Source organism: Pan troglodytes, chromosome 14, assembly GCF_028858775.2.
Source record: "Pan troglodytes isolate AG18354 chromosome 14, NHGRI_mPanTro3-v2.0_pri, whole genome shotgun sequence".
Classification (NCBI taxonomy): domain Eukaryota; kingdom Metazoa; phylum Chordata; class Mammalia; order Primates; family Hominidae; genus Pan; species Pan troglodytes.
Genome location: NC_072412.2, coordinates 85,014,434 through 85,035,223, shown reverse-complemented (window position 1 = coordinate 85,035,223; position 20,790 = coordinate 85,014,434). Strand labels below are relative to the sequence as shown.

Here is a 20,790-nt window from a genome sequence, read left to right as displayed (position 1 = left end):
TGTTTTAATTTGATGAAGGAAATCTGCAATAAAAGAAAAAAAACTACAGCTAACATAATATTCAATTGTGAAATATTGACTGTTTTTCCTTGAGGTTGGGAAAGACAAGGATGTCCATTTGCATCACTTTTATTTTTTTTAGTATTGTACTGGAGAGACTCATGGGTGCACTAAGGAAGGAAAATAGAATAAACCATATAAAGATTGGAAATAAAACTGTTTACTTGCAGATGACATGTTGTAGATATAGAAAATTCAAAATAATTCACACAGTTGGGATTAAGTAAGTGTAGTAAGATGTATAGAAGTAAATATGTAAAAATTATAGCACATATAGAAATGCATTTGGAAAATAGAAATGTGGTTGTTTGGAGAAGTCACTGTCTCTGTTCTTAGGAATTGGAGTATCTTCTTTTCTGTTGGGCTCGTTACTTCCCTCCACTAATTTCAGTTTTAATAGATTTTCTTCTTTTGAAAATACATGTGTCTCTTACTATCCAAACTCTCTAATCTCCAGAACCAGATAGATTCAAATAGTGAACAATATAGTTCATTGTTTATAAGTCACATTTTTACATTTTAACACCTCTGACGGGCTGTGTCTTATAATTGTTAGACACAGGTTATGATTGGCAGCCTTTTTTTCTTTAGTAGGGGTATATAAATGATAGTTTGTCTTACAGTCACTGAGTTGTAGCCTTAGTGAGTCACATTCGTGGATGTTCTAGTTTTACAGAAGGATGTTCCTGGATAAAAAAGGAAATGGGAATACTTCTAGGAATAAAGGAGTCTTATCATTATCAGATACTTTTATTCACTTTGAACCAGCACTCCTTAGTCTGATACTACATGTCAAGAATGATTTGAAAAGGAGTATTCTCACTGAAACTGGAGAAATACTTGGTTAAATAAATTATATGGGTTTGTTCTTGGCTTCTCACTGCTTTTATTATGAAGATAATGTAAATTAAAAACTGGAAAATTGGGTTACGATATTCATTGTTTCACACTTAAATAATTAGGAGTTTTTTCTTTTGGCCACAACTTTTCAACTTACGGAATCCTCATGAAGAAAACAGTTTGTGAAACTTAATTAGGCTCTGTTTTCAGTTTATCCTGTGTTTCTCTACTAATAAAGTTATTGTCTTATCTTTGTATAGTCATGTGGTTTGGCATTTTGTGCTGTGGTTAGGTAGCATGGAAGAAATTTTTCTCTAGAATTACAAAGAAAGGTCACTGAAGTCTGACCACAAACAAAATCTTTGTTTAATTGGTCGAGTATGGTGGCTCACACCTATAATCCCAACAGTTTGGGGCGCCAAGGCAGGAAGATTGCTTGAGCTCAGGAGTTTGAGACCAGCCTGGGCAACATGGCGAGAAACCCTGTCTCTACAAAAAATACAAAACATTAGCCGGGTGTGGTGGTGCGCGGCTGAGGTCCCAGCTACTTGGGAGGCTGAGGATCACTTGAGCCCATGAGGTGGAAGTTTCAGTGAGCCAAGATCCGGGCCACTATGCTCCAGCCTGGGTGACAAAGTGAGACCCTGTCTCACAAATATAATAATTGATCAAATTTTAATACACATCAAATATTGTTAAGAACCTTTCTTTTTAAATATCAGCTGTACTGTATGAAACTAGTACAATTATAGTATTTTAGGTTTTTATTTCGTTTAGAGGCTAACACTTTCTTGAATACTTAGAATAGCGATTTGTGATGTTCCCTAATCAAATTTCATGATGAAAGATTAGAAAGTAGTCTTCAGATTGCTACTTACCTGTTAACCAGATGTTAATGTTTCAGTGGCTAAAAAATAGGGCCACTTTTCTCATTTATACTCTTAAACTTGAGTAGTTCTTTTAACCTTATTTAGGTCATGAACTACTTTAGAAACAATGACTTTAGAAAACAATGTTTTTCCTTAGAAAAATTGCAGTGTTCACACACATGCTTTCATGTTTAGTTTTATAGCATTCGTAGATCACCCTACAGGGATTCCTAGGCTTTTTAAGAACCAGTAACCAGTCACCCTGTGGAACTTAAACTGTTTTTCTTTTGAAGGATAAAAAAGATACCCAATACTTTTTTTTTGAGCTGACCGTTGTATAGAAAAGGTTGTCCACTCTGACCTATAGTCATTTCAGTCTAGTTTAGTGCAGAAATGTTTTTTGAGTACTTACCCTGTGCCCTGGCACTGTTTGTAGCACTGAACCAAGTTAAAAAACAAGCAAAATCTCTGCCCTCTTGGAATGAATTTTTGGATTTGTAAGGACTTTAGACACCATCATGTTCATCTTCTTTATTTTATAGATGAGCAAACTGAGGCCCAGAATGGTACTTAATCTTACCCGTGGTCTCATAATTAGTTGGTGGCAAGACTTAGGTACTGGAAGATGCACAGAAGAGAAAGGCAAGTCTTTATGTTAATGCCCTTACATTGTAGACGGGGGAAAAGACACATTAATTAATATATTATCAGGTCGTTTTTTTTTTTACTAAATAGCTGACACTAACTAAAAATAGCTAATAGCATTTTTACCTAATAGCCAAAGAAATAAAATTTCATATAAGGACCTAGGTAGAAAAGAGAAATGTTTCAGGCTTTGTTAGAGGTCTTGATTGTGTTAGGCTGAACCTAAGCTGAGTTTAGGGGAGTAAGGTCAGTTCAAGCAGAAGGAGCATTGCTACCAAAGGATTGGAGAATGAATGCAATAGGGTATGTTTCAGTACTGGAAGTTGCAAATGATTGTGTTAAATTGAGGGACAGCAACCAGTTTCCTCCTGTGCCATGCTCTTGAGTGTGGTTTCTGCTTTAGTCACTACAAATATTAGTAAATGTATTCAACAACTAATACTTTCTCAGTGATATAGTAATAGTAATGTTTTTCTTTTTGACATTTTCATGTTTTTCTTTACTTTTTTTTCTATAGGTATTTGGTGTTCATTTTTTTAAATTTTAGAGCTTATTATTTATACTCTACCTTTCAAATCACCAAATATGATTTCGTTATTATAAGTATAAAATACATTTAGTTCAGTGTGTTTTGAAGCTGAAGTTTAACAGTAGTGCTTTAAAGTTGAGTCTTATAGAAAATAGGATATCATGAACGGCTGATATATATTTTTAAAAGTTGAATTTGTATTGGTAGGTGTTGTCTACATCTACTGGCCTAACAAAAACAGTGTATAATCCAGCTGCTTTGAAGGCTGCACAGAAAACCTTACTTGTTTCCACCTCTGCAGTTGATAATAATGAAGCACAGAAAAAAAAACAGGTAAGTACAACTGGTATAGTATAAAAAATTTTTGCATATAGGAAAGCTTTCCTTGTGTATGTGTTTTTTCAGTGCTTATTGCAAAATAAGACTACAAGGGTGTTTGTTGGCTGCCACTGAACATTTATTTTCCATAGTATAGCAGTAAATAAAAATTTTTTCTTTGAAAGAAAGGTTCCTGTGATTAATCTTTGAAACTTGCATACATATTTTAAGTTTTACATAGAAAAGCCTTGCATATAATTTTTGTTGACAGACTTCTGCAGTTACAACTATTTCTCTTCTCTTGAATAATATTGTTTATCCTTAGTAATATTCTAATGATATTTTTGATCCCTGATTCTAGGAGGCATTGAAACTTCAGCAGGATGTAAGGAAAAGGAAACAAGAAATTTTAGAAAAGCACATTGAAACACAGAAGGTAAAATGTTAAAGTTAGATTTGGCAAAATTGCAAATGTTATAATTTGGAGTGAACTTAATCTTATGCTACCTAGTCATAAAAATATTTACTATAATTGGTAATGGTAAAACAAATATTTGTCAGTGATAATATTGGAGATGAAGAGCATACATCAAATGGTGGGTATACTTTATACTTTAACTGGTACTATAGTTATCAACATGAAATTAAGGTGTTCATTCAGTTGTGTTGCTGCACAGTAGTTTTTTCAACAGATAATTAAATAGAACCTTTTTTCTCAGTATTGATATGTACCTTTCTTCACTAGCTTAGGATCCTCTAGTCCTGTGTTGTTTAGTATAGCAGTTAGTAGCCACATGTGACTGTCGATAGCCACATCTGACTGTTGAGCATTTGGGATGTGTCTAGTCCAAATTGAGATGTGCTATAAGTGTAAAATATACACTAGATCTCAAAATGTACAAAGAAAAAAATAAAACATCACAATAATTGTTGAAATGTCACATTTTGGATATATTAGGTTAAGCAAAATATTTTATTAAATTAATTGTATTTGTTTCTTTTTATGTTTTTAATGTGACTGCTAGAAAATTAAAAATTACTTATGTGACTTGGGTTCTTTCTTTTGGACTGAGTTACTCTAATTTATGACATTTAATTAGTCTCAGTTCTTGATTATGTCTAGTAATGAAGGTTAGTAGTATGACATTTCAAAATGTTGAAAATACAGAAACTACATTTTGATTTGAAATGTGTGTCTTTTCTAATTTAAAGTTGGATATACTTGATTAAGAAAAATCACAATGCTTTACAAAACCAAAAACTGAAGCCATCCTAATTCAGGAAACCTACAATAAATCATGTGGCTTCTTTTACCCATACTATCTTGCTTATCTTGTTGTTTCCTGTTCATGTTGGGAATACCATTCTCAGGTGAAAAAGTAATTAAACATTCATTTTTTCTAATATCTCATTGTATGAAAGAAACCATAAAACTTTTCCTCTGGTTCTTTCTGGGCTGGAGATGACATTGATAGTGGGAATACTTAGAGGCATAACATCAACAAATGGATTAGAAAGTAAAATTGTTAATATATTTTTCAAATTGATAATTTTTCAGCGATAGAATTGAGTTTCTTCTGGTTGTGTGCTTCAAACTTATGTTCTGAGAGACCCAAATAGTAACAGTTCTTCAGAAATTTAACCAAGAGTAAAACTTGAGTTGAGATAAAGTTAGCATCACCAAATCTGCTATTCTGCTATCTTTAGATAATTCATGGTTGTTAGCCTTCTCACGAATGCATAAACTAAAAAAAGTAGTAATATTTATTTTTAAATTACTTTGCAGTGTTTGTTTTGTTAATGATAATAGGAGTAATTAGCTTTATTTTTCTCTTTTTAAAAATTTGGCAGATGTTAATTTCAAAACTGGAGAAAAACAAAACAATGAAGTCTGAAGATAAAGCAGAAATAATGAAAACTTTAGAGGTTTTGACAAAAAATATTACCAAGTTGAAAGATGAGGTCAAAGCTGCTTCTCCTGGACGCTGTCTTCCAAAAAGTATAAAAACCAAGACTCAGGTATTTTAATTTCATTGTTGTTCATATTATTACTTATTAACAAGCATTAGACACTACATTTTTAAGATTCAGTTTTTCTTGTAGGTAATATCTTCTGTTCAAAATCTGACCATTGTATGTACCATTCTCCCCCTGCCATAAATAAAAAAGTACAAACAAGTAAACTCTACTAATCTTTTAAATTCTGTGGAGTTATAGTTGGAAAGTCACTAATTAGAAAAATAGTCATGGGTAATCTTGAAAAGGCCGCTTGAGGACAAAGTGATATAGGTACTTGACTACTTGACTAAGGGTTTGAGTTTTATATAATAGTAGTTGGTGATATAGAGGGTTAATAATAGACAAGTATGAATAACATTCTGACAACACCGTACATGGTGGATTGATTGAAAAGGGGAAAATTCAGGTTGATCAGGTAGATCAATCTACATAGATGGTAATAAGTGATTAAGAAAAAAACAGGGTTATACAATGTTTATACTTGGTGTGTCTGTATGTATATATGTATAAGATCATGACTCTAATTGATATTTTAAATTCAAACCCAACATCACATGGCTCTTCCTTATTTCATATTTTATTTCTGTTCCCATAATGATGACTTCGTTCCACTAATATCAATATATGATTATTAAACACAGTGCTATAATACGTTCAAAGTAGCCCAAAAATTGCTACAACAATACCACTTCCAACAACTAAATATAAAATTCAAAATTTATTTACGTTCTTTACAGCCTCGGTGTATTCCACTAAAGGTGTAAAGTCAGAACTGTGGTCTAAAATTACTTTTTTCCCCCTTTTGTGTAGTTGTTACTAATTTGATAAAGTTAAATCTATTTGCATTTGTATTCAGTTTTGGATCGCCTCTCCCTGGCCCCAATTCTTGCAGATTGTATTTTATTCTTTGAACAAGTGAAACAATTCTCATGGTTCAAAAGCAAAACTATAAAAAGGAATACATAAAAGACCCCTTTCCCTTTGACTCCTGGCACTCTGTCCCCACCCATCCCTTATAGGTCACCAGTATCATTAGTTCTGGTTTATCCTAGTTTTTCTTTTTGTAAATGTATGAATGTAGATAGGTATGTTTTCTACATAAAAACATACTCTGTATTGCTCATTAGCACCTTGGTTTTTTAGGGTTTGTTTTTTACTTTTCCTTTCAGTTATTTCCTTTAATTACCCCATATCAGTCTATGTAAATCTCCTTCTGGCTGCTGTATGGAAAATGAATTATAGGAAAATCAGTGAAAGTAGCAACAAGTTAGGAAGCTGTCGCAGTTATTGTGGAGGTGTGGAGTATTTTGGCTTGGACTAGAGTGATTATACTGGAGATAGAAATATATGGATTAAATGGGACTGTGTAAAAGTTACTTTAAAAAGGTTTGTATCAATACAGGATAGTAATTACTGTCACCTAAAATATTAATTACTATTTTTTAGATGCAGAAGGAATTACTTGACACAGAACTGGATTTATATAAGAAGATGCAGGCTGGAGAAGAAGTCACTGAACTTAGGAGAAAGTATACAGAATTACAGCTGGAAGTATGTTTAATCACAACTACACAGTAGGCTTAAAAGAAGCAAATGTAGTTGTAGTGGTCAATTTAAAAATATATTCCCTTCCCTTCATTCTCATTAGTAATTGTTGGTAATCCCTGGCATACATATTGAGATGTTAATATAGGAAAGAGGGAAGAGGTCAACAAATTTTTCAGAGGTACTAGATAAAATCTTATTTAATGAGGAGTGGCAGTAATTCTGCCTATATCCCCAAGTTCCTCCATTTCTAATGAATTTTATTTCTTTTCTATTTTTGGTCTGTCCTCCCTGGAATAGAAAACTTATAATAAAGTCTTTTCAGGTATTCTTATGGAGATATTCTTTGCATATAAATTGAGTTGCTGTATGCGAGTTTTAGTTGGAGAACTATATTGAGAACTATTTTGAAGAATATGTTTACTTGAGTTTTGCCTATAGATGGTGCTGTGGATGTTTAGAAAAGAGAAATAAACTTCTTTCTTGTAATTTAGTTAGATGGTTATTTATATAAGAAACAACTCCTAGTGAAATTGATTCCTGTTATATGATATGAGAGAGAATTTTTGAATAGCAAAAAGAGGTTCAAAGATTGGAACTGTATTTTGAAATAGACATTAACGTCATTAATATAGTTGGCACATGTCTGTATTGTGGTTTGATACAGGAATTTAAGATTTTTATACTTTAGATTATTTAGCTTTAGCTGAGATTAATGCTTTTTTCTTAATTTGTTGGCAACTTGATCATTTTTTGGACACGGTAGAAATCTGTTTTGAATACTGCCATCCAGGTATTAAAGACTTAACATTTAGTAGCTACCATACTTGCCTTAAAGCTCTGTCTTCTCTGAAAGTCATAGGAAGCCATAGGATGTTGTCCTAAATGTTCATACCTTTGCATTCTCTGGAAACTTGATGTGGTTGCATGTGTGTCCTGCCCAGTATTTTTTTTGGGGAAAAAAAAGTTTGAAAAATATTTCTTTTATGTTAATAGAGAAATTGTGTTTTTCCCATTGTAGCGATTTTATGCCAGTGTTGGTGGAATCTTTGAAACAAAATATCATTTTCAAAATTCTGGCCCATAATTTAAATAAATAATAGCATTAACAAAATTCCTTATTATTCTGTGTTTTGCTTTTTTATTATAACATAGTTAAACACTGAATGACATTTTCTGTTTTTCCTTTATCACGGCTTACGTTTAGTTTTCAGTGAATATTAGTTTTATGCAGTAATGCAGTACTTCCCAGAGTGTGTTCATTCACCACGGTCATTCCATTAGTTGTTAATAGAAAACTGGTGAAAAAGGGTTCTTAGGCTAAATAATACAACCTTAGAACAGGTTATACTGGATATGCGTTTTTACTGTGGGGTTTCTTAGAGGCTTTTAATTTCTGAATCTCTAAAAATACATATTAAGTATTCAGTGTTACTCAAGTTTATTTGTCCAAGGACCCTCCTTTTCAAGGAGCATTTTGAGGCATTAATATTCCTCAGAGCATACTTCCGTATATACTGTTCTATTACTAATATTAATCCTTGAGCTTCAAAATTTATTATTACGTGTTATTTTGTTATATTGACAAATGAAGAATTATATATATGATAATCCAAAATGTTTTGATATATGTGTAAGTTGTGAATTGATTACGTCAAGCTAACATGTCCATCACCCCACATACTTGTGATTTTTTTGATGAAAATTGAACATTTAAACTCTGCTGTCTCAGCAATTTTCAAGTATACAATAATTATTATTAACTGTGGTCACCAACCAGTGCTGTACAATAGATCTCTAGAACTTACTCTTCCTATCTGACTGAAACATTGTACACTTTGACCAACATCTCTCCATTCTTCCTGTCCCCACAGCCCCTGGTAACCACCATTCTGCTGTCTGCTTCTATGAGTTTGTTTGTTTTAGATTCCATGTATAAGTGAGATCATACAGTATTTGTATTTCTTTGCCTGGCTTATTTCACTTGGCATTATTATTTGGATATTAGATGATTATTTTAGCTAATGCTAAGATTAACTGTCTTGAGATGCAGAAACTGAAATACCTATACTAGCAGAGATTTGGCAGCTGTGCCTGCTTCACACTTCCATTTGGGTATCTCACATCTAAGACTCAACATCTTCAAAATTTTGCTTATCTTGCTCCTACACCCCATCTGTACAGTTATACAAACCAGAAATCTGGCAGTCTTAATTGATTTCTCCCTTTGCTTCAGCATCTATATCTAATTAATTATCAAATTTTATATATGTTACTCCTAAATGTATCTTAAATGCGTTTACTTCTATCTCCATTGCCACTACTGTAGTCCAGACTTCCTTCTTCAGGTCTTTTGTAGTGGCATACTGAATGGTTTCCCAGCTTCTTTTCTTCCTTCTACTCTGTTCTTAAAACTCTAGCCAGAATATCCTCTTCAGCACTGATTTGGTTACATCACTCTTTTACTGCTTAAAATCTTTTAATTTATTTTCATGGCTGTTGGGATAAAACTCAGAATCCTTAACATGATCCTTAAAGTTATGTGTAATCTGACTCTGCCTTTCTCCAGGCTTATCTCTCCATCCAGCTACATTGGATTATATTCATTCTTTGGGAAATTACATTTCTTTCAGCGTTGGTGCCTTTTTTCATGCCGTAACCCCTACCTCATTCTTGCCTTTTTTCTTTGCTCCTCCTTTGATTCATTGAACAAGTATTAAATACAGTCCACCAGCTACTGCTGGGAATAAAGCGGAGAATAAAATGGAAAAAAAAATATCTTGAGGGAACATACATTCTAGTGGGTTATTCACTGCAAATCTTTGAAGTTCTTCTCGAATCTTAAAGCATTTCTTCACGTTTTGAGTCACTTCTCATTAATATAGTTAAATAACTTAGTTGTTCTTGTTGTTTTTTAAGATGGAATCTTGCTCTGTCGCCCAGGCTGGAGTGTAGTGGCGCGATCTCGGCTCGCTGCAACCTCTGCCTCCCAGGTTCAAGTGATTCCCCTGCCTCAGCCTCCCGAGTAGCTGGGACTACAGGCACTACGCCTGGCTAATTTTCAGTATTTTTAGTAGAGATGAGGTTTTTCCATGTTGGTCAGGCTGGTCTTGAACTTTTGGCCTCAGTTGATCTGCCTGCCTCGGCCTCCTAAAGTTTTGGGATTACAGGCGTGAGCCACCACGCCTGGCCATAACTTAGTTGTTTAATGCTTCTTTACACTTACGACTTGGGTTTCATGAGGGTAAAGACTTGCACACAGAAAGTGCACATTAAGTATTTGTGGAATGAAGGAGTGGTGTGCTATCATCATACAGAATAATGTAGAATATCAATGTGTTACATCGGTTCTATAATGATGTTAGTGATAAGTAATTAAAATGATTTGAGATAACTGTACCTATTGAAGTCAATTGGCAAACAAATAGAAAATCATAACTGGAAAAAATGTATTTATTGTGAATGTAGGTATTATCTGTTTATTATCCTGACTTCTGAAGTAACATTTAACACTGTATACTTGGAAATCAGGAGTTGCTGATCTTTTTGTGATATATCCTGATGTCTTAGAGAGCAAGAACTTAGAAAAAGGCACATTTAGTAATTCCAAGACCTCAGTGTTATTTTTTTGTTTCAGTTTACTAGCCACCTACATTTACTTTCACTAAACTAAAACCCCAATTTAAATTATGTGATCCTTTTATAGGGCATTTGAATACATTGTCAAATTGCATTAAAGTTTTATTCATCTGCCAGAGTGTAATGCTTGGCTTGTGTTAGTAATCACAGCATTGTTTAACCTGTGTGTCTAATCTCTTCTAGGCTGCCAAACGAGGGATTCTTTCATCTGGTCGGGGCAGAGGAATTCATTCAAGAGGTCGAGGTGCAGTTCATGGCCGAGGCAGGGGGCGAGGGCGAGGGCGAGGTGTGCCTGGTCATGCTGTGGTGGATCACCGTCCCAGGGCATTGGAGATTTCTGCATTTACGGAGAGCGATAGAGAAGATCTTCTTCCTCATTTTGCGGTACTTTCTTACTGCTCAACAAAACAAATGCTGATAATCATCATTGGGGATAGTAGACATAATTAAAGAGGAAGTTATGAAAAGGACATAAGTAATTTCAACTCGTTAATCTGAACAAAGAGTTTAATCTTTAATTTTTTTGTTAATTTAAAAACAAACTGTAGGATTTGTATAATTATCTAGAAGAGACATTACTATTCTTACACTTAGTAGGCCATGAAATATTGCGAAATGAACAATATAAACTTTGCTGTTTCAGAGAGGGAAGTCTTGTAGTTTAGTTTGATTTGATATTTACTTTTAAAGAAAAAGTTAACATATTGCATGGGCCATCCAGATTTTTAAAATAAGGTTTGTGTTTGTTAAAAATGTATTCTTGATCTACCTGACCCAGTACTGAAACAAGATAAAATTTTGACCTATGATCTTGAAGTTGCCTCCGTCAGTGTCAGGATGTAATGAAAAAGACTTTATATAATGGTAATATATTGACCTACAAGAAGGGAGAATGGGATTCTAGTCTCTGTTAATCCATTATTTAACTTGGACTTCCTGGGATTTATTAGGCTCATGTTCAAAATGAAGATTATACTTGCTGAATGGCCCTTTCATCTCAAATGCTGTGATTCTTAGTGGTATCCCAAAGGTTGGTTACTAAGCATCAGTTTTACCCTCAGCATTATATTTAATAGTAGTTGCTCTGGAGATATGAAGGAAATAATCAGTTCTTTATCCTCAAGGCTTTTACATGTATCAGTTTAACACAGAATAAACTACAGACATAATTTATAATCAAATTATAATTTATTAAGCACTATAAATACTTTAGTAACTTAGAGAAGTATCACGCTGGCATATGATGGAAAAAAGAACAATAGAGGAAAGTTTCATAAAGTAGTAAAACTGTAATTTAGATCTTAAAGAATAGGTAAGCTAGTAGGTAGGTACATAAATGATTTAACCTTTTGAAAATTCAGACTTAGGTGTTTAAAAATCATATTGGAGGCTTGCAGCAGTTACAGATATTTTGTCAGGACATAAGGAGATAGTGACAGAAATGGTTTATGTTTAAGAAATAACCAAAATGATTAGTATTTAAGAATGAGGAGTCTAAAGTCCTGTTCTTGGTGGATTTAAAGGGATAAAGAAAGGAATTAAGAGAACTAGAAAGGAGCTTGGAAATAAATCTTGCCCATCTTTTCCCTGCTGTGTACCCCACTTCCACACCTTCCACAAGAGAAAGGAGAGCCAGATAATTTGTATGTTGTGTATAGTTTTACAGCTAATCAGGAAACTAACAATGAATGTGCTAAAATAATCCAAACAGACAAAGTGAGTTTGTTGTGATTTATGTTTTGGTGAGACTAAGGTGCTTTTGGCTGAGAAGTATTCAGAGCCTCTAAATGAAACTTCTGACATGCATTTGGACATTGAAATTTCACTCCAAAGTTCACATTTAAATTATTAGTCTTAAGTATGAGCACAGATTTAGTTGAAGTTTAGCTTCTTTTCTCTCAACCTATGATTTGAACACATGATGGATGTCAGAGGAAAAAAAATTTACATTATTTAATATCTGTGATGTTAAAGGACCATTAACTATTACAAATTGTGATTAACAAAAATGCTGTATCTTCCAGTACCAGTAGTAATAGTAATAAAAATTATAACTAAAAACCTATAGAGCACTTACTTTGTGGCAGGTATGCCCTCTGAGTGCCTTACAATAATTCATTATGAGTTATTTGGATAACCCTGTGAGGTAGATACCTTTATTACACCCATTTTAGAGGTGAAGAAAATGATGCATGATGAGGTTAAGTAACTTGTTTACACAGCTAATAACTGGCAGAGCTAGAATCTTAGTGGCTCTAGGACATTCTCTTTACTGTGCTCTACAGAACATTTCTATGATATGTGTGGAGCTAATGAGATTACAGTTATAATTTTTGGGGGGGATAATTAGGAAGGTATTGATAATGATATATAAAGGACTAGAATTTTGTGGGATAAAGGTTGCTGTTTGTAGAAAAATCCTCCCACACATGAGGGAAAAAAATCCAACAAACCAAAAACAGGAATAATATAATGTGTTTAGCTTTTAAATGTTCTAAACAACTATAAAGTACAGTAGAGTGTGTAGTAAGCAAAACCATGGTCAGTTAGGGTGTTAAACTTTTGAATCAAGAGACCTGGAATCTCTTCCCATTAATTAACAATTAACTTTGGGGAAGTTACTTAAATTTTCTTTTTCTTTCTTTCCCCATTTATTGGGAATGATACCAAAAACTCACAAATTCTGAGGATTCAGTATGTTGCTTAAGAAAGAGTTTATCTTGGGATTGGTTTAGTGAGTATAAGAGGAAAGTTAGTTAGCAAGAACGCTCAGGCTTTGACCATTATTTCCTTCATTTAAAGCATAGTTCAATCGAGTATAAGTTTTATTAATTCTGGGAAGTGTGAATTGTATGTAAGATTGGAAGACAGGACCACCTTTTATCTTATCAAGTACTAAAATAAATTACTCACCATACTTTTCTGTTAACCATTATGAATTGTTATGTATTCTGGGTTATATTTATTAGTATTTTAATGTTTTTTAATACCATTAGGATTTTTGGATATTTCAAAATATTTATTTGGAGGAAATACTTTTTTTTTAATTTAAAGCAATATGGTGAAATTGAAGATTGTCAGATTGATGATTCTTCACTTCATGCAGTAATTACATTCAAGACAAGAGCAGAAGCTGAAGCAGTAAGTTTTAAAAATAATTTATCAATTCAGATTTAAATGATTTATAAGTATTACTTTTAAGTTTTAATATAAATGAATTTTTTAACTTACTAAATAATATGCTTTGACAATAGGTAGAACACCTGAAGTGGAATTCATGCCCTCAAAGAATGTCCTAATGCAGTTATAAGCAATTCTGTGTGTAACCTAATACAATTAAAATACATAGTCACCAAGTGGAATGTCAAATTGTGCTGTCGTGAGATACCAGGGATTCTCCTTTCTTTCTTTTTCATAGTAGATAGGGCCACCCCACTACCCATTATTCTTTTTTTTCAGCTGACCCAAAACAGGATCTGCTTTGGCAGAATGAGTGGTGAGGGATAAGGTACAAGCAGTTCTAATGTCTGCCCATCTTAGCCATTCCTCATCTACTGCTTCCTGGTCTCATCAGGTTGAACTCTGAAAGAAGTGTCCCTAGTTCAGCATAGCCCCAACTAGACTTCTATGATTTTTTGCCTAAGACATGGTATATACCTCTAACTTTGAGGGTACTCTTAGTAAAGTTACCTTAAACTATCAATCTTGAATTGTCTTTCCAAGGACTGACCTTGTCTTTCATTTGGGTTTCAAAGATTAAAAAAAAAGGAAAATGGGAGTGAGGTGTAGGGGATTCATAGGAGCCTTTTTTGCCCTGTGTGTTCTTTCTTCAGGAATTGTAGAGAAGACAGTGTCACTGTTTTGTCCTTGACATTGTTCCAGGGATGAAATAGTTTTCCAAATGAAAGCAATGAAAGAGTGAGATGCTTTTCAGAAGTTTTAAGTTGATTTCAACTTATTTAAGTTTTGAAAAAACCTCTACATTTATTTATCCTCTTTGTAGTGAATGTTCTCTGCCAGCACAGTGGTACATTGCTTACCTGGTAGAAGTTGCCCTTGGGGCATTGTAACCATAAGACTATGGGTCTGATAAGTCATTCAACTGGAGCCTTGAAAAAATCTAGTTTTGGGGGTAGAGGTAGGGGGTAGTACATTATTTTATAAAATAGGAATTCCTGATCTTAGGGTGTTCTCTTTTTAAAGCTAGCTTTGAATAATCATTTCTTTAATGTTCTTTTGTGAAAGTAAAAAGTAATTTAAAATTGATGAGATTTTAAAACTCATAAGCTTGTATGTGTGTATGTTATATTGAAAAAGGTAGATCTTTGATTAAATGTTCTCTCCAGGGTATTGTTAAGTGCAAGTTTAGAATAAGCTTCCTTTCAGTGGTGGCTTCAGTTGATAATTTTTAGTCTCTTGCTAGATAGGTAGTTTTATGTTTTATGTATTTTCTAGGGAATAGTGGTATTATAAAATAATGATAGTTGTTACTGTACAAATGGTTCAGATATTGCCAAATTTGTGGATTTATTAAGAACTTTAAATATGTACTACTTCCCTTGCTTGCTTATATGACTGAGAAAAAATTAAAACCTCTTCTTAAATAATTTTTGGAAATTTTGCTCGCGGAAAGACTTTTGACACGTACCTTCTTTCTTGGGTCTTGCTTTTTGTACCTTAGGCGTTTATACAATGTATTTTTCAAAGTTAATAGCAATAAAAAATACCAGGGATTAATGTATAAGGAAGACTTTAGCACTGAATTACATGAAGGTTGAATAAGTGACAGAATAACTAAGGCCAAGTTAGGTCTAATGAGAATTACCTATTTAGAGGAAATAGCTTTAGTTGGATTTACTTAATAGACTAAAAAGAAAGAGTAATGACCACTGCTATGATAAATGTTTAGATTTTTAGTTACAAAAGTTGTTAAAGCATAAGCATATCCTTAAGCCAGAAAGTTTCTTAAAATTTTGTGATGTTGAAAAGAATAGAAAATTAAGTTGAAGCTTATCTTATACAAGCAGGATACATATAAAGCAGTGGTCTTCAAACTTTTGGATTTCAGGGAACAGTAAAGTTTAGGAATTTAAAAATTTGTGTGTTTGTCATAGAGGTATCAATTTTTTATTTTGCCAGGGAAGAATACTTTAAAAATACAAAAAGATTGTCATGTTCTATCACCATTGTTATATAAAATAAAGGAAATTTTAACACTGAAAATGTAGGAGAACATGAACTTGCAGTAAAGGATAGGCCTTCCCAAGAAAAAACTGTCAGCCCTTGCCAATGTTTACTGTCAAACATTACATTGTTCTTGTTTTCTGGACCATTATCCTAGATGAGTGAATGAATTTATTTTCTATAATCAATAGATGCATAGTATTTCAAGGTGAAAGTACAAGAATAAATAAGGTAATTGAGACATTCAGATATAACTGAAAAGTGAGAAGTTTTCCTCAGGAAAAACATTGAAGCATTTTAAAGACTATCAGTATAAGCAGAACACTGTTAGCTTTAGGTTAAGATGGTTTATGGTTTGACTCTGCCTTGTTACCTAGAAGATGGTTCCTATTACCTTATTTTCTATTTTTTGTCTATCACCATGCCAAAGTACTAAAGTTGGATAAGTACTCAGACAAGAATAAAGCAGTCGTCTCTTCCATGACTGATTTGAATATTATCTTTTCTGCACTGAATTGTTACTGTACCTTTGTAGGAGCCCAAGATCCTGTTCAGAATAGGAATAATTAAGTTGCTGTTTTAGAAGAATCAGAACAAAAATGAAACCTATAGTCCCAAACTCACAGAGGTACAATTTTTTTTTTTTTTTTTTGAGGCGGAGTCTCGCTGTGTTGCCCAGGCTGGAGTGCAGTGGTGTGATCTCGGCTCACTGCAAGCTCCGCCTCTCTTGGCTTCATGCCATTCTCCTGCCTCAGCCTCCCGAGTAGCTGGGACTACAGGTGCCTGCCACCACGCCCAGTTAATTTTTTTTTGTATTTTTAGTAGAGACGGGGTTTCACCATGTTAGCCAGGATGGTCGCGATCTCCTGACCTAGTGATCCACCTGCCTCAGCATCCCAAAGTGCTGGGGTTACAGGTGTGAGCCACTGTGCCTGGCTGAGAGGTACAATTTTTTATATCAAAAGGAAAGAGGGGCCAGGCGCAGTGGCTCACACCTGTAATCCCACCATTTTGGGAGGCCGAGTGGGGTGGATCTCTTGAGTCCAGGAGTTCGAGACCAGCCTGGGCAACATGGAGAAACCCCATCTCTACCAAAAAATTAGCCAGGTGTGGTGGTGTGCACCTGCAGTCCCAGCTGTTTGCGAGGCTAAGGTGGGAGGATCACCTGAGCCCAGGAGGCAGAGGTTGCAGTGAGCTGAGATCATGCCACTGTGCTTCAGCCTGGGCGACAGAGCCAGACCCTATCTTAGCAAAAAATAGGGGGAAAGAGAATCATGTTTTACTAAACGGATTCAACCAAAAGAAGTCAAATTATGTGCATAGCAGAGTGTGTGTGTGTGTGTGTGTGTTTTTACTGATACTTAATAGTTATTAAGTGCTGCTATGTGATGGGCACTGTGCTACCAGAATTAGTAACTTGAGGTCTGAAGCTTGTGGGAAAGTAGCCATGTGCATTGAACTCAAGAGTTAAAGAATTGGAAGTCTTTCTTTGTAACTTCTAAAAATTAGATTTTGCATGTTTTTAAAAATGCATGGTCATATATATTATATAATTATATGTATTTGTGTTCATAACTCGTGCTTTAACATTCTATAACATTACAAATATTACTAAACTTGCTTTTAGCCTTCTTTTATATATTAGTTATATTATCGTTACTAAAAACATAAGGAACCATAGGATTGCAGTTTACTTTTCGGTAATTATCTGTATCTCAAGTCAGTTTTCTCCGTAGTTTTTGCAAAACACTGTTTCTGCAAGAGATCCCCTAACAAAAGATTCTCTTGTCAGATAAGTTTGTGAAAGGCTGCATTTTTATATTCCATTTAGAACTGTAGTCTAAATGGACTAAGTCCAGAGGTAAACAAACCTGTTTAATTTTGTTTCACCCAACATTTTTCCAAACTTAATTGTTTCCAGAACATTTTCCACGTAAGATGTGGAATCCACAATTACTTTTCGTAGTTTTTTCCTCCTTTGTTAGATCTTTAACCTTTGTGCTTTCTGTTATGTATATGCCATTCCTTAATTTGCTGTAAGCTTTGAATGAATGTGTGTAAGAATAAATAGTCAAAAGACTGGAGACAAGCCTCTGAATAAACTATTTCAGCTTTAAAACTCAAATTTTGTGTACATTTTATAGTATAGAAATTAGAATTATAAAATGTATTCACATATGCACATCATTGAGCTTCAGCAGTTACCGACTTAGGGCCAATCTTATTTCGTCTATATTTCACTCGCTACAACTTGCCCACTCCTTATTTTGGAGCTATTCACAGTCATTGTATCATTTCATCTGTAAACATTTTAGATGATAGAACCTTAAATGATGGAACCAGTTTCTGGAGGTTTGATTCCTTCCTTTTTCATTTAGGTTTTAACGTAGGTTGGCTCTTGGAATGATAGAGCCTTAAAAAAATACAGTACTACTATCACACCTAAAAATTATATTCCTAAATATCAAATATCCAGTCAGGGTTGACATTTGTCTAATTTCTTGTAAATTTACTTTTTAAAAATAAGGATCTAGATAAGGTTCATATTTTGATATAGCTTGATTGGTGTTATGCAGTCATAAATTCATATATAAACATTTTATGGGTACAAATCCATTGCTCTCAGTTATTAATGTTGAAGTTATTCCATCTTTGGCCAGGAGACTACAGGTTGGCTCCTGAGTGCTTTTGACAGGATCCTAGTGGTTCTGTTCCTTCTGGTATGAGAAGGTGTTCTAGGTTCATTTTAAACACTGTCTCTTCCAGACCTGGAATTGACCCTTTCTCTAAGGAGCTTTGGTTTATTTATTAGGCAAAGATATTTAGACACTACAGTTTGGGTACTAGGGGTACGCATTACTATTAAGTATGTTACCATCACTAATCCTTTTCAGTTGTCAGAACTGGGAGTGAAAAAAAAACACATATATATATATGTATATGCACATATATACACATGTATAAAGAAATTTAGAGCTCATACTGATACTTTGCATTTAATTTGGGGCTATAAAGTTTTTAATACACATATATACACACATACAAGTAGATAGGTAAAGATAAATTCAGAATTCACTCTGATACTTGTTAATTCTAGACTCTGGTTTTTACTTAATCTCATGGGTCTTAATGTCTCTACATTTTTCCACCTTTCTCACTGACACCAACATGTGGGTGAACAGATATGTACGTTTAAATTTTTAATGAAAATTGCCCACCATACAGGTTATACTTATTTGCCCACCAAAGATGTATGAGAATGCTTTTTCCCTACACTCTTGCCATAGTGTGTACGCTACATAGTGGTTTTACTACTTTTCTTATTTAAAAAAAAAAAATCCATAGGTATGTAGTTTGTCCTCATTTTTATCGGAGTGGGGTATCAGTTTTATCTTCAGTTTATCAAACTGAAATAGAAACTCATTTAGGTTTTAATTCACTTTTCTGATTGTAGTTGAGCCATTTTCATGTTTAATTAAATGCTGTCTGTTTTTATTGTTTGTTTTTATGTCTATCAACTGTTAATGTCATTTGCCCATTCTATTATTTTGCTGAGTAGTCTTTTTTTTTTTTTTTTTTTTTACTTAATGCAGGGGCTCTTTGTATATTTGGAAATTAGCTCATAGCTTATATTTTTATGAATTTTCATTTATGCTGTATTTTCCACAATAATAGTTAATTGTCCGGTTAATCTTTTTTTATAGTTTGAAAGGCTTTCACCAATCTGAGATGAGAAACATTTTCCCTTGTTTTTTCTAATACTCTTAATAGGCTTTTTTTTTTCTTTGAAGACTTCACATTCATTTTTTTAAAAATTTACGTGGAACTTATTTGGTCTAAGGAGTGAAATAGGGAGCCTATTGGGTTCATTAGTTAAATCTAGTTTTTCCAGGCTTATGTGAAATATATAAATTTCTGATATGTTTATTTGGGTGTGTTCCAGACTCTTCCATTGATGAGTTCTCTCTTCATGTGCCTGTTTCTCACTGTTTTAATTAAACTAGCTTTCTAAACTCAGTAGTTTGTCAGGGCAGTTTGGATTCCCTCTCACACCCAATTATTACTCACTTTCAGAATCTTGCTGGTATGTTTTAGGTGTTTATTTTCGATGTAAACTTTTGAATAAACTTAGTTTCAAAAAGATAGACTAAGTTATGGGAGAATGAACATAATAATACTAAATTTTCCTCAAATACTAAGTCTTCCTCTAAAACCTCATTGTCTTTGAAGTTCTTCAGTACTTTTTACATTGTAAGAGCATTTTAATTTTTTTTAACATAGCCAGTATATATTACTATGTTAAGGTTTTCTTTTTTAAAAATTAATTTAATTTTTAGATTCAGGGAGTACACATGCACGTTTGTTAATGAGTATATTGCATACTGGTAGGGTTTGGGGTTCTAGTATACCCATTACCCAAATAGTGAACATTGTACCCATTAGGTAATTTTTCAACCCTCATCTGTCTCCCACCCTTCCTGCTTATAGTTTCTTTATATAGACAACATACGTTGCTTATAAATTTCCCCATAATAATTCATCTTTTTATTGCTATTTTAAATGAGATCTTTTGTTCCATAATATTTTCTATTGGTTCTTCATATGTACGAAGACTGTTCATCTTTTTTTATTAAATGTGTAACTGCCATCTTATCAAACTATTTGATGGTTTTAATTTTGCTCTCTTGGGTTTTTTGGGTTTTCATTCAATTTATCTTTGGTTAAACATAGTTTTACCTCTCACATTTCTACACTTATACTACTTTCTGTTATTTCATCGTTTACCTTTAGAAAAATGTTAAAAACATCGGTAATAATAGTGACTGACTTTTTTGCAGAATGAAAATGCTTCTAGTATTTTCAGTATTATGTGTGATGCTGGCTTTTTGTCTTAAGGTAGAATACAAATGACTCTGTTTCATTAAGATTTTTGATCAGAAATGGATTTTTTTTTTTTTTTTGAGACAGGTTCTCATTCTGTCACCCAGGCTAGAGTGCAGTGGTCTGATCACAGCTCACTGCAGCCTTGACTTCCTGAGCTCAGGTGATCCTCCCACCTCAGTCTCCCAAGTAGCTGGGACTATAGGCACACGCCGCCACAGTTGGCTAATTTTTGTATTTTTTGTAGAGATGGGGTCTCAC

General features: G+C 33.7%; 1 protein-coding gene across 50 annotated transcripts in view; it reads left to right on the top strand.

The window, feature by feature from the left end:
- Window positions 1-20,790, top strand: part of RBM26 (RNA binding motif protein 26) — a 92,118-nt gene that overhangs the window by 58,765 nt on the left and 12,563 nt on the right. For all 50 annotated transcript variants that reach the window (XM_054665453.2, XM_054665470.2, XM_054665469.2 and 47 more), the window contains 6 exons: window positions 3,151-3,276; window positions 3,623-3,697; window positions 5,113-5,280; window positions 6,727-6,831; window positions 10,648-10,848; window positions 13,519-13,605. In XM_054665453.2, coding sequence (XP_054521428.1) covers window positions 3,151-3,276; window positions 3,623-3,697; window positions 5,113-5,280; window positions 6,727-6,831; window positions 10,648-10,848; window positions 13,519-13,605 — 762 coding nt within the window. The remainder of the gene's footprint in view (window positions 1-3,150; window positions 3,277-3,622; window positions 3,698-5,112; window positions 5,281-6,726; window positions 6,832-10,647; window positions 10,849-13,518; window positions 13,606-20,790) is intronic.